Source organism: Magnolia sinica, chromosome 16 (genome assembly GCF_029962835.1).
Source record: "Magnolia sinica isolate HGM2019 chromosome 16, MsV1, whole genome shotgun sequence".
NCBI lineage: Eukaryota > Viridiplantae > Streptophyta > Magnoliopsida > Magnoliales > Magnoliaceae > Magnolia > Magnolia sinica.
Window position 1 is genome coordinate 67335600 of NC_080588.1, and position 14446 is coordinate 67350045.

Genomic DNA, 14446 nt, shown 5'->3' on the forward strand with positions numbered 1-14446 from the left:
GATGAAAATAATTTTATTGAAACTTACGTGGGACCAGATTAGATCAAGGGTTGAAATCCCATCCCACCTTGTGCCCTGATATATGGTCCATCAAAGTTTGGATGGATGTGATTTTCAGTGAAAGATGATATCCAGAGGAGAATCATCCGATGAACGGATTAGATGTGTTACATACACCATGTGGACCCCACATCTTCCCGGTACGACCGTAAACATACCGGTCCCACTGGAGCGCACCCACCGTTACATCCTGTCCAGTTCAAATGAGGGGCATTTTAGTCATTACAACAAACATCCACACGTTAACGGTGCGAACCCGAACCTCACCCGCTACAACCGACACGCATATCGCCGAACCTAATTCCGAACCTGCTCCCCTCAATCAAATTCCAGGATATTATACTCTCTCTCTCTCTCTCTGCTCAAAACGCAGTCGTAGAGAAGAAAGAGTGGGAAAGCTCACCATTTCAGTTCTACGAATTTAGGGTTTCTAAAAACCCTAGTTTTCATCCTTTCCATCCCACACAAATCCAATCCATGGCGGACGATCCGATCTCTCAAACGCCATCTCCTCCTCGGCCTCCTTCCAATCCTCTCGGACATGCCGTCATTCCGATCGTCAACAAGCTCCAAGACATCTTCTCCCAGCTTGGCAGCTCCTCTACGATCGATCTCCCGCAGGTGGCTGTCATCGGGAGCCAGAGCAGTGGGAAATCCAGCGTTTTAGAAGCTCTGGTGGGTAGGGATTTCCTGCCCAGGGGATCGGACATCTGCACGCGGCGGCCGCTGGTATTGCAGCTCGTGCACACGCCGCAGAAAGTCGATGGAGGGGAAGACTCTGAGTGGGGGGAGTTCTTGCACTTGCCTGGGAAGAAGTTCTTTGATTTCGCTGCAATTCGGCGCGAAATTCAGGTCAGGCTTCTGGATTTTTTTCCCTTCCTCATTGAAGTTCGGATTTTGTCATTTTGTAATACTAGCTTGAGTTGGTTTTGATAGTATGGTTAAATGGAAGTAGAGAACGTGTTGTAGATTTTGCTAGGGGAATGTTATTTTCACCACTACAAGGTTTATATATATATATATATATATATATATATATATATATATATAATTCCCTTGTGGGGATGGAATTGGGTAAGAATTTCCTTCTTATTAGTTAACTGGAGTGCACAATGCATTCTGTTATCTGATTGGGCTCGCCATACACAGGGCTTGATATTGATGACCAGAATGGTTCATTTGGTAGGATCCACTGTCAATGGGCCAAGGTGCGAAAATTGCACAAATAGAACCTTAATTCTCAATTCGTGGGTTGAGAAATGGACAGTGGAAAGTAAGAATGCCCTGTTTAGGTGAGTGGTAGCCTTGCAATGTTTACAGTCTAGTAGGCAATTCCAAATTTTCGGAATACATGATAAAAGACAGGCGTCTTTTAAGAGTACGAGATACTATGAATTCCCTCTCTTTTGGGAAAGGATCGGTGAGGTCTGATTGGTTGTTATCCATTATAAGATGTAACCAAAAAACTACTACAACTGGGTGGCTGACCCAGTATTATCTATATGGTACATGTATATGATTTTTATTTTTTTTTAATTATTTTTTTTGCTGTGGTTGCTGAACTAGAGACTGCGGGATCTGATCAGTTTTATCGGCAAATAATTTTGTCTCATGGGGACATCTAAACTAGCCATGGCCAACAAATTACCTTTTCTGGCTCATTCCACTAAACTATACCACAGGCAATAGGGCACTATGGTCCATGTGGATTGTTCACTGGGTTCATACCACTTCTCTGCCAGTAGATAGCATGGGTTGGGTGATCCTACTGATTTAATCACTGGACCTTTTCCTGCACAATGGTGACTGTTGCCAGTTCATTTCTACCATCAATGTAACTGATCGGACAATTAAGATCACTCAGCTGTAAACTTTTCTGCCTTGGCTGTTCCATGGTCTGTCCCAGCTTGTGAATACTCCTGATTACAGACCGTTGCACATGCATTCAAGTTTTGTGGGAGCTTAGAATAAGGAGCTTTGGTGTGCTGAACAGATAACCTCTTGGTGTTAATGCTCAATAATAGAATTTATAAACTGCATCTTTGGTGGCACGTTTTGGCTTGGTGTCATCCACAGATTTTTTTATTTTTATTTTTATTTTTGAGAAGTAATGGTATTTATTAAGAAGGCCAAGAGGCCGAAGCTATACAAATGCAAGCCAAAGCCAGCTGAGAAACAAACAACAAAATCAGGGCACCCCCTCCCTAATATACATTTTAGCCCGTCTTATAGCATCCAAGAGAGAGCCACATCTATTCCAAAAGCAATGGTTATTTCTCTTTCCTCAAAGGCTCTAAAAAGCCGTCATGGGTTTGGGCGAACGACTTCGATCATGGGTTTGCTCCCCGTAGACACGAATTCGATTCTCCTCCCCGTGGATTACCCAATGCATGTGATTGGCGGGTGATTGCAGGGAATAATTTCGCCTTAAAGGGGCAGGGACACCCTGTCGGGCAACGGAACAACGACATGAAATACTGGAGGAGGTTTGAAAGGATGGCCTTGATGAGAGTGATTCTACTACCAAGGGAGAGAAGTTTGCTCTTCCAAGGTGAATTTCCTCTCTATTCTTTCAACCACCTTGTCCCACAAGTGTTTAGTGGGCTTACTAATGCAGAGAGGGAGGTCGAGATATGAAGAAGGAAAAGACATGGCTTGACACTCAAAAACTTCGGCCAGCCTAATGACTTACTTCGAAGACAAATGGATCCCGAGAATTTCACTTTTGGCTTAGTTGACTCTCAACCCCACCACCACCTCAAAGCACCAGGCGATTTTCCTCAGACTGTCCACCATCGACTTATTTGCCTCCATGGTGTGCTGTAACGGCTATTACATAAAGGTAATGGTTACACATTATAGGGTCATAACGGCCGTTGTGGAAAAAATGACCCGTAACAGCCATTACAACCCCCGTAATGGCCCGTTACACCCCCTGTAAAGGCCATAAAGGCCCCATAACGATCCATTACGAATTTATGGGGCCAATATAGTCTTTGAAGGTTTTTTTCCAATATAAAAAAAAAGTTGTAATGGCCGTAACAGTGGTGGTTGTTACGAAATACTTTGTCTGTCTCATAGTAGATAAAGAGTGTTATCAACAAACTGGAGGTGGGATATACACTAGTCAACGTTCTCCACCTTAAACCCCTAGAAGAGGCCCATTGACCGATCCTTGCTCAGCATCCTACTGAGAGCTTTAGAGACAATGATGCAGGATGGAATGATCTAACCTAATGTGATGCCATGAAATTAAAAGATAGATTAATTAGAGCAATGGAATGACAAAATAAAGCTAATTTATCATAAATTCAGAAATTTCATATTCATGACGTCCAAATTCAAGCCTATGATAGTCCCGCAATGTGAATCTCATAAATTGCTGATTAATCAGGATCTATGGGAGATATAACCCCCATCCTAGCACAAGGTTAAATATGAATTCAATGGAAATCACGTGTCTTGTAAGTGTTCTGATGTGTTAGAGATGTTTAAAGGCTAGGTAATGTGGGAAATGGGTTTGGGGTATCTAGACTTAGAGGAATTAGGGTTGAGGTTTTTAGAGGTTTTGGGTTAGGATTTCAGATTTTGGGTTAAGGGTTATAGGACTCGGGGTTTCTAGAATTGGGAATATGGGTTTCGGATTGTGGGAATTAGGGATTTATGATATGGAAAAGGGATCTTCAGATTTTGGGGATTTGGGTTTGGAAAAATTGGGATTTTGGAATTTGAGAATTTTAGGGTTAGGGTTTGGTGAAATTAGTTTAGAGGTTTTGAGGAGGGAAGCAAAGGGAAGGAAAGAGCATTCATAACGAAACAAGGGGCCATTGTACAACTCTATCCGTACGTGCGTCCGTACGTCTGTACGTACAACAAAGGATAGCCGGTTGTGGTTGGTTTGGGCTTGGAATGGGTCAATTTAAGTTTTGGATGGTAACAAAAAAGAAAAGAAAGGAAGAGATGGAAGAATAAAAGAAGAAGATGAGAGAGGACGATACCTTGTTGAGAAGAAAGAAAAGTAGAAAAGATAATTAGGGAATCACTCCCCGTGGTTTTGCACTACCGATCCAATCACAAGATGATTTTTTATTTTTTTATTTTTTTTTGCTCGATCTCAAAGCAAAAATGAGAGAAATCTTTTTCATTCATGACATGCGTAATGGCTAGGTTGTGGACGGCCAACCCTTTATAGTCTCAGAAAAGGCCTTTTACAAAAAATGCGCTCTCATATAAGATTCTCAACATAAAGACGCTTAATGAATTAAAAATTGTTCCTAACTCCCTAATCTCAACATAAATATGAGTTGTACCAAAATAATGAAACATGTAAACAAACTAAATAGCTAAACTATTTCATGGCCCATGGGATTCCACGATCAAGATGTCCAATCATGATGATCCAACGGTTCAATCATCTTATCCGCTCGATCCAATAATCTGATGTCTATTAAGCTCCTATATGCAGACTACCTGCATCTTTCCAGTGTGGGATATTCAAAGATGCACGAACGTGCACGTGAAGTCTTCAATGTGGCTAGGAATATGAATTGGGCTAAGTGGGGCCCATGTGATGGTCGTCTAGCCATAAAGAGACTGGCTCAGCCATCCTCCTCTGGTATGTTGCTCAGATGTCCTCATCAGACAACTGCAAACAGGAAGGGAGAAAGGGGGTCTACTTGATGAAGACCCCTCGAAGCCTTGAAGATGCCAAATGGGGATCCACAAAATTTCCTAAAAAGATTTTTAACTGCTATTGATACAAAGATTTTGTTTTATTTTTATTATTTTTACTGCTACATTTGTTGTGCCCACATAGTTTGCAATGCACGGCATTCCCAATGAAATTCAGTGAGAAATAGCTGAAGTCGTGTAGTCAGTTTGCTGAATCACTTTGTAATTTGAGGGTCTAGGTCGAACTTGTTGTCAATGTTGGTACCAATAGATGTCTTAATCTCCAGATTCACATTATTGGTTGGCATACAAATGCGATTTCTTCTATATGTACATATTCGCATTTCTTAAATAGAAGAGTTTCACCTTTTGGGTGTACTTGAAACTTTTGGGTGTACATCACTGCAAAGTGCAAACAATCTAAATTTCCTTTTTACGTGCGATTACATGCTGTCATTTCCTTTAAGTTCTGCAACAGACTTATTGTTTCAAATTGCAGGCAGAAACAGAGAGGGAAGCAGGAGGAAACAAGGCAGTTTCTGACAAACAAATTCGTTTAAAGGTGTTCTCTCCTACTGTTCTTAACATCACTTTGGTGGATTTGCCTGGAATAACAAAGGTTCCAGTTGGTGACCAGCCACATGATATTGAGCTACGAATCAGAACAATGATATTATCGTACATCAAACACGAGACTTGTATAATTTTAGCAGTTACACCTGCAAATGCCGATTTGGCCAATTCGGATGCACTTCAGATGGCAAGGGTTGCTGATCATGATGGTAATTTCACAAAGATGCTTTATGAGTAGGTTATTGTGTAGGCATGCAGCTGAAATAATGGAGATAGTACATGCTCTATAGTATTTATGATGCTGTGGGAAATGGATGTACCACATGATTCTGATGTTTCATATACTAATTTTTCTGGACAGGTTCCCGAACAATTGGTGTGATCACAAAGGTCTGTCTGATATAGTCCATTTGTAATTTATAGTATATTTTGATATTTAAGTAATTTTTTATGCTGGAGTTCTTTGCTGATTGAGGAGTGGCATTGATATTTTGTCTTAGTTGGATATCATGGACCGAGGTACTGATGCTCGCAATTTTTTGCTTGGAAATGTGATCCCCCTTAAACTTGGTTATGTGGGTGTTGTCAATCGTAGTCAGGAGGTAATCCCTTTACTCATATGGTCAACATTGGAAGTTCATGATAACCTTTTTCTTGATTTAGATCATATCTTTTAACATTGTATACCTGTGTTCATCTGTTCATATTAGCAGATACTGTGAGCATAATCTTATTCATAGCAGTCAATCCAGCTACTCTTGCTTCCAGTCATTCTATCTGCACTATTATTAATTTACAAACTATGTATGCATTTGTGCTCTGGTGTTTGAATGCCATCCTTCTGTTTCAAGGAACCAACTGTGTTGATGGTAATGGATGTTCACTTTATGAATTTAATACCATCGACAACATGGTTGACTTATGTTTTACAAAAAAAAAATTACAACTTGGTTGACTTGGTGATGATTGACACTTGTGTATAGATTTCACGTGCATGTTATGTAAAAGAGATCAAGTCAGAAAAGATTCTAATCCATCATTTTCCTGTTATTCTCAAATAGGATATTATGCACAACCGCAGCATTAAGGAAGCACTTGCCTATGAGGAGGACTTCTTCCGCAGAAATGCTGTATGACCTGTACCATTTTCAAGTGATTATTTACAGGTTTACTGTGCATTTAGTTTGCAGCCTGTTGATTCAGAGTTGGTACTGATTGCAGGTATACCATGGACTTTCAGATCGATGTGGCATTCCTCAGTTAGCCAAGAAGTTGAATCAGGTAGGATCACTGAGAAGCTGGACTGTGCAGTCCTAGTCCAATGATATCTTAGAATGAGTATTATCCAGCTGCACCTTGAGTGTGTGTTGCTGATCACCTTGCACTCTATGTACTCCTCTTCTCTTGTTGTTTGAATGGCCCTATATCATCTTTTTCTTTGTCGTTGTCGTCGTCATCATCATCGTAGCCTTTCTCCCAGCAGTTTGGGGTTGGGTTTTAAATGGTAGGTCAGCAAAAAGTTTAATGATTAGCTGACCTCCATACATCAACCTCCTTTTTACCTGGGCTCTTGGAAGATAACTATTGAACCAGCCATGCAGAGGGTCACATTGACACCACTCCCATGTTAGCACAGGCCCACCCAGTATTGACCCCCAGCTCAACCATTAAATGCATGCCCCAAAGGGCAAGCAAGCTAGGAAGGGTCATGGAGGGCAGTTACCAGACAACCAACTGTGCACAAAGCACACAATTGTTCCATCGTTGGACCAAAAGTGGAAAGGACATTAGGACATGCTCAAGTTGGCTGCATGGAATTGTCAGTAGCCCACCAATACAAGTTCACCAAACACCAATGACATGCCAATACAATCATGTCCAACAGTATGCTTTAGGCCTAAGCTATTGCACATTATTCAGCAAGGGAGGGAAATTTGTAAACAATCAAGGCCTCTAGCATGCAATGTCGGACAACCTCGCTAGTCATGATTGAGCTTTTAAGCTGCAACCAGTGTTCGAAATATCGGCATCACATTACGTATCACATCCTTGGGATACAGATACGTATCGATTATCGCACGGGATATATCGTCTGTATCGGGTAATTTATCGCACTTTTTGGGAAACATGGGGAAACATTGGGAAAATGGTTGAATTTTTCAATGAAACTTCACGGATTGTATAAAAATAAAAATAAAAATAAAAAACTTAATAAACATTTTTAAATCATAATATCTCAAAAAAGAAGTGCACATAATAGGTTTCCTTTGTATAGGGTCCTAAGCTATGCGTTGTCTGACTGAACTAATGCAACTATATTCAAATTGGATGCGTAACATTTAGAGTGTATATGACGATCATTTCATCAAATACTCTTAAATACTTCGAAATTAGTCTCAATTGACAACTAGTTCAAGGGAAATTTCGAAAAAAAAAAATTAAATTTTTTAATATTAATTTTAAATTAAAAAATAATTTTTATTTTCTGAAATTGACAAGGACTTAACAATCAGTAGATCAGCTCTCATACATGCATGATTTCATGTTTGGAATGCAACATTGCAAGCAATTTGGGAGAAACTGGGGAGATTTTGAATTTTTCCCTTTTTTTTCCAAATTGGACCACCTACACTCAAATTTCGAAATTAAAGTGTATGTGATAATCATTTCAAATAGTCCAAAATACTTCGAAATTAGTCTCAATTGACAGTAGTTGAAAGAAAATTTTGAAAAAAAACACGAAGGACCATTTTCATGCAAAACATGAAGAACCAATGGATTTGTAACCATTTGACACTGATTTAACATAATTTCAACAAAAAAAAAGGGATCAGAAATTAAAAATGCTCACCAGATCAAACATGTGGGTTATATCAGCACTACCTGTGCATTTTGCATCGCACAAGTGGGATACAGGATATATCGGCCGATATCATTGATATTTAAAACATTGGCTGCAATAACTTAAATATACGTTGTTAAAGTTGAAATTGCTGTCGCTGCGAGCACGAGACTTGCCCACGAATGGATCCTTGTTAGGGGTTCTAGATTCTACTATTTTCAATTACTAGACTCGAATAGTCTGGCACTGTTATTTATTGTCAGTAATTCCCTGTGTTAGGTATTCATATATTGGTTTTAGAAATTTGGCTGTTCTTTGAATACCTTTAAATGATGGGTGATGCCATTATGGAATTCCATCAGTATCCCTTGTGGAACATGAACATAAATATGTTGTTCTGTTTCAATCTATGCCTGATGGTACCAACTTTTGTTTGCAGATTCTGGTACAGCATATCAGGGCTGTCCTTCCAGGATTGAAGGCCCGCATAAGTACTCAATTAGTTGCTGTAGCAAAGGAGCATGCTGCGTATGGTGAAATCACTGAATCAAAAGTATGTTATCTGTCAAAATGGTTCACAGGAAATGTTGCTGATGTGTATACACAACTCTGGACCATTAAAGTTGACAATATGTTCTTTATTTCTGTGTGAACAAATGTTTAGTGTAAGTTGGTTGAGAAATTAAACTCTATACTGGTACAGTTTTGTGCTTAAGTTTATATTTATTTCATTGATTTATTATACCCTATAATGTCAGTTTCCTTGAAGTTATAGGTGATAAAATGTTCATTGCTCAGTCAACATATTTGTGAGGCTTACTTACTGGTGGTCCAACTTAGGGGCTGTTTGATAAATACTTATTTTCAACACTTAGCACTGAAATTTGATATTTTTTGTAATTTTATACAATTCCGATCGTTTGGCAAATCCAAATTATTAAGTGCTTAAATTAATTTTCACTGAAAATATGGGTCTTTTTTTTTCAGCCCCCCTCCCTTTACTTAATGTTGACAGTGGTGGCGCATTAAAATTTCTTTCCACTTTTGACTAAAATATCCCTAAAATTATTTCAAAATTTCAATTCAACACATTTCAAAGCTTACTTTTCACTTCATTAAACGACACCTTATTCATAAGATGGTTGATGCAATACGGAATTATTTGACCTAATATGATGCCATGAAATTAAAGGATAAATTAACTAGAGCAATGGAACGACAAAATAAAGCTAATTCACCATAAATTCAGTAATTTCATATTCATGACATGTCCAAATTCAAGTCTACGACAGTTCCACAATGCGTATCTCATAAATTACTGATTAATCGGGACCTATGGGAGATAGAACTCCCATCCTAACATAGGGTTAAATCTGAATTCAATGGAAATCATGTGACTAGTAAGAGTTTTGATGTGTTAGGGTTGTTTAAAGGCTAGGAAATGTGGGAAATGGGTTTGGGTTATCTAGGCTTAAAGGAATCAGGGTTTGGAACATTAGGGTTCAGGTTTTGGGAGGTTTCGGGTTAGGATTTCAGATTCTTGTTTTAAGGGATTTAGAATTTAGGGTTTCTAGAATTGAGAATATGGGTTTCAGGTTATTGGAATTAGGGATTTTCATATTTTGGGGATCTGGGTTTGGAAAATTTGGGGATATGGAATTTGGAAATTTTAGGTTTAGGATTTGGTGAAATTAGTTTGGGGTTTTGAAGAGGGAAGCAAAGGGAAGGGAAGTGTATTTATAATGAGACAAGGGAGCTATTGTACAAGGTTGTCCGTATGGACAACCGTATGTACGTGCGTCTGTACGTCAGTACGGACAACATAGGATGGCCGGTTGTGGTCAGTTTAAGCTTGGGATGGGTCGATTTAGGTTTTGGATGGTAACAAAGAAGAAAAAAGAGAGAGGAAGAGAAAAAGAAGGAAGAAAAGAAAAAAATAAAAATAAAGAGAGAAGATGATACCTCGTGGAGAATAGAGAAAAGTAGGAAAGATAATTAGGGAATCGCTCCGTGGTTTTGCACCACCAATCCAATCACAGGATGAAATTTTGCTCAATCTCAAAGCAAAATGTGAGAAATTTCTTTCATTCATAACATGCATAATGGCTATGGTGGGGACGTCCAACCCTTTATAGTCTCAGAAAAGACATTCTACAAAAAGGTACTCTCAGATAAGATTCTCAACATAAAGATACTTAATGAATTAAAATTTGTTCCTAATTCCCTAATCTCAACACAAATATAAGATGTACTAAAAATAATGAAACATGTAAACAAACTAAACAAGCTAATTATTTCGTGGCCCATGGGGGTCCACGATCAAGATTTCTAATGATGATAATCCAACTATCCAATTATTGTCTCCACTCGACCCAATGGTACGATGTGTTTATCAAGCTCCTACATGCAGCCCACGTGCATGAACATGCACATGGGGTCTTCAACGTGGCTAGGAATGTGAATTGGGTCAAGTAGGCCCCATATAATGGTTGTCTAGCCATAAGGAGACTGGCTCATCCCTCTTCTGGTATGTTGCTTGGATGTCCTCATCATGGGAAATAACCCGATAATCTCCCCAATCCAATGATTGCAATGCTCTCATTTAGCATATGTTAAATGCAATTTTTTGTTGTAAACCTGTAATTGCCCATTTTCATGGGATTTTTGGTATCATCCGCTATGGGAGATACTAGGGAATAATAGTTCCATCCCGAGATGGGGCCTAGTAGATCAACAACTTTGCTTTCGAAAGGTGCGTCCCACTTATACCATTGTTGGGTCGAACCAAGAAGCATTGCTTCTCTTGATTGGTCATCATATAATGGAGGTTCGCTAAGCCCACGCACAGTGTGCCTAGTGATTCTATTGGACCCTTGAGTGGTGCATAACGCGAAGATGACTATGCACAATCAAGCTAGTCCTCTGATTAGGTGGGCCAGCTCCAAAAGAGAAGAATGGATGGACTAAAAAACTTGCCAACTGTCCAATCAATGTACATGTATCACCTGCCTGAGGACTACAGGAGCCCAATCTTCTTCCATGGGCATCTTCACAACAGGTCCACACACTTGCAAGGTTGTCAGATGTGCTGTATATAAATTTATAGAGAGGATTGTGTGTAGGATTGGTTCTAGCAAATTTCCGTATAAAGCGTAAATTAATAGACTTCATTTTCTAGGTGTTTCCTTGCCCCTCACGCCCCAATGTGTGCAGCTCATATGTGGGCATCTGAACGAAGCATAAGGTGGGTCCCACCATGAATATAACCATCAGAAAATTCTGGCTGGTACAGGGTGTGCCGAAGTATGCAGAGAATGGGAGGTTTATATAAAATTGCCAACTGTCCACATTTTTCATAATGCGTGGCTTGCTCAATTAGTGCATCAACCCGATCCATGCCGACAGTCTGATTCAACATAAATCTTGCACCCACCTTTTCCTTAACTCTGATTCCACGTTGTAGACATGTTGGCACGTGTGCTAAGGGGGCGGTAACTTATCGTCTTATGTGACCATTCCTCCTTCCCAGTAATATATAGCTTTTACATTTGCAAATTTGACGATTTCTTTGTTTAACGCCCATTGTTGCAATTATCTCATTTATTTATCAAAAGAAAGTTCTGACAGTCTTTACTCAAACTTTTCACGATAATGTGTCCTACTTTATTATTTATTCCTTTTTCTGTCTTATAAAGTGCAGGCTGGTCAGGGGGCTCTTCTCTTGAACATCCTTACAAAATTCTCTGAAGGTAAGGTAGCTTCTAAATTTTGTGGATTGCTTTTAGGCCAACTCTTACTTGAGATATACGTGATGTGCTTGAGATTGAGTCTTTTTTCTTTTTGTTCTTTTCCTTGAATGGATTGATTTCCTCCTCCTAAGATATGCCCCTTGTAATATTTAACCATTTTCTCTACAATGGTGCCCTCTTCTCTATGGGCATGTTTGATACTTAGAATCCAAGGCAAAAGAATTGAAAAAACAATAATTATCTATTGATGATATCTATGAGAACTATTGAAACATGGATTTCAATTTTGAATTCTTGTTTGGATGGCAAGTGTAACCTCATATTCCTCTCACAATTAAGTTATTCCATAACTGTTGACGGTGGCTGTAACGACTGCTGCCGTTGTCATTACGATACCGGCTGTAATGACCATTATGGATTTTTGTTTTTGTTTTTTGTTTTTTTGAGGCAAAAAACCTATTTCGGCTCCATAACAGACCGTTACGGGTTAATTTTTCCAAAATAACCATTACGACATCATAATACGTAACAATTACCACCATTACCATTACATAACGGTTATTATGTAACTGTTTTGGAATACCTTGCTCACAATACTCGCCTAGTTTTTTGTGCCAATAATCTACATTATGGAAAAGTGTAATTATTGATTGGTGGAATCCACTTTTTTTGCTATCCAAATAACACAATGAAAACCCTTTTCCTTTTCTATTGTTTGGGATGGAATCCATGGTTTCCAAACATGGCCTAACTACAACAGTCATGCTGACATGTCATTGACATAGTTACTTGTGCTGAATCTCTCTCTCTCTCTCTCTCTCTCTCTCTCTCTCTCTCTCTCTCTCTCTCTCTCTCTTATATATATATATATATGGAAAAGGTACTATGCGCTCGACCTCACGATAAGCTCCCGTGAGGTCGAGCTGTGTGGGCCCCACCGTGATGCGTGTCGACCATCAACACCGTGCATTTGATGGGTCCCCTCTAAATTATGGGATATCCCAAAAATCAGCAGTATACGGAACCCAAGTGGGCCATACCATCTAAAATCATGTGAAGACACCGTTAAAACATATAAAAGCACTTGGTGGGGCCCACCTGAGTTTTGAATGCTGCTGAAACTTGGTCTGAACCCTCATAAAAGTGGGACACACATGATGGATGGGCTGGATTTGCAAACCACATCTCTGTGGGCCCAAAAAATGATTATGAATGTTTTAATGGTGCACGGCCCCTCCCCACTTCTATATGTGGTGTGGCCCACACAAGTCATGGATTGACTTGATTTTTGAGACCTAGGCCCACGATGGAATGTTGCATCTGACTGATGGGGTAGATGTTCGAAACGCATCACGGTGGGGCCCACACAGCTCGACCTCATGGGACGGACTCGTGAGGTCGAGCGCATAGTACCTTTTCCCATATATATATATATATATATCGTGGTAATAAGGGAAGAAGGGATAAACTTGTAGAGAGAAGAAGAGGAGCGGACCTTTTTATCCATCTCTTAAGGATGCTTTATTTGTAATGACTTCAAGATTACAAGAGATAAGCTAGGATTTATTACAATGAAATAAAATCAAATCAAGAGGAGTTTATTCCGATTTCTCCAGAATGGTGCACTGCATTGTCCACAGAAGACTGTACACTAACAATAGAATGACGTATCGCATGTACAGAGAAGACTGTACACTAACGCTCCTTCTCGAGCTAGTACATGGATCTCATGCATGCCAAGCTTGCCGAATAATTTCCCATAGGCGAAGAGATGAAGAAGCTTTGGTGAAGATATCCACAAACTGATCTTCAGAGCATCTCTCAAAAAAAAAAAAAAAAAAAACTGATCTTCAGAGCGAACAAAGGGAGTTTTCAGGGTCTTGTCCCTCTTCTCATGGCAAAGTGATAATAAACTTAAATAGGCTTTATTCGTTCATGAAAGATGGGATTAGAGGTAATGTGTATGGTTGCTTGATTGTTACAATGAGGCAGAATAGAAGAGTGCAGTAATCTCCATATCATGAAAATTGCTTTTGCCCAAATCAATCCACATCCCGCTTGAGCCATAGCGTGATATTTTGTTTCTGCGGAGGAACGAGCCACAACTGATTGCTTTTTTCTTTTCCCTGTAACAAGGTTTTCACCAACAAATGTACAATAACCTGTTGTGGAGTGCCGATCAAAGGTGAAGCCAACTCAGTCAACACCACAGAAACCAGTCAAACCACTAATTTTTAAGCGACCATGTTGAGAATAAAGGAGACCACGACTAGGAGCAGTTTTTTTAGTATCGAAGGATTCAATAGGCAACCTCAAATTCTATTCACTAATAAGGGAAGAAGGGAGAAACATATGGAGAGAAGAAGAGGAGAGAGGGCCTGCTATGTCCTTCTCCTAAAGTTGCTGTGTTTATAATGACTTAAAGATTACAAGAGATAAGCTAGGATTTATTACAATGAAATAAAATCAATTCATAAGGATGGTATCTGATTTCTTTTCAGAATGTTGCACTGCATGTCTGCAGAAGACTGTACACTAACGATAGAATAGC

The 14446-nt window shown here is 39.4% G+C and overlaps 1 protein-coding gene across 4 annotated transcripts in view; it reads left to right on the forward strand.

The window, feature by feature from the left end:
- Positions 1–323: 323 nt before the first annotated feature.
- Positions 324–14446, forward strand: part of LOC131229834 (dynamin-related protein 3A) — a 29078-nt gene continuing 14955 nt past the window's right edge. For 2 of the 4 annotated variants that reach the window (XR_009163609.1, XM_058225872.1), the window contains exons 1-8: positions 325–912; positions 5231–5513; positions 5666–5694; positions 5805–5906; positions 6366–6434; positions 6526–6585; positions 8586–8699; positions 11847–11895. Coding sequence is in view for 3 of the 4 variants with exons in the window: in XM_058225872.1 (XP_058081855.1) it covers positions 538–912; positions 5231–5513; positions 5666–5694; positions 5805–5906; positions 6366–6434; positions 6526–6585; positions 8586–8699; positions 11847–11895 (1081 nt within the window). In the remaining variant the exon portion in view is untranslated. Of the gene's footprint in view, positions 913–5230; positions 5514–5665; positions 5695–5804; positions 5907–6365; positions 6435–6525; positions 6586–8585; positions 8700–11846; positions 11896–14446 lie in introns of all 4 variants that reach the window. The other 2 variants (XM_058225873.1, XM_058225871.1) reach the window with 2 other exon arrangements.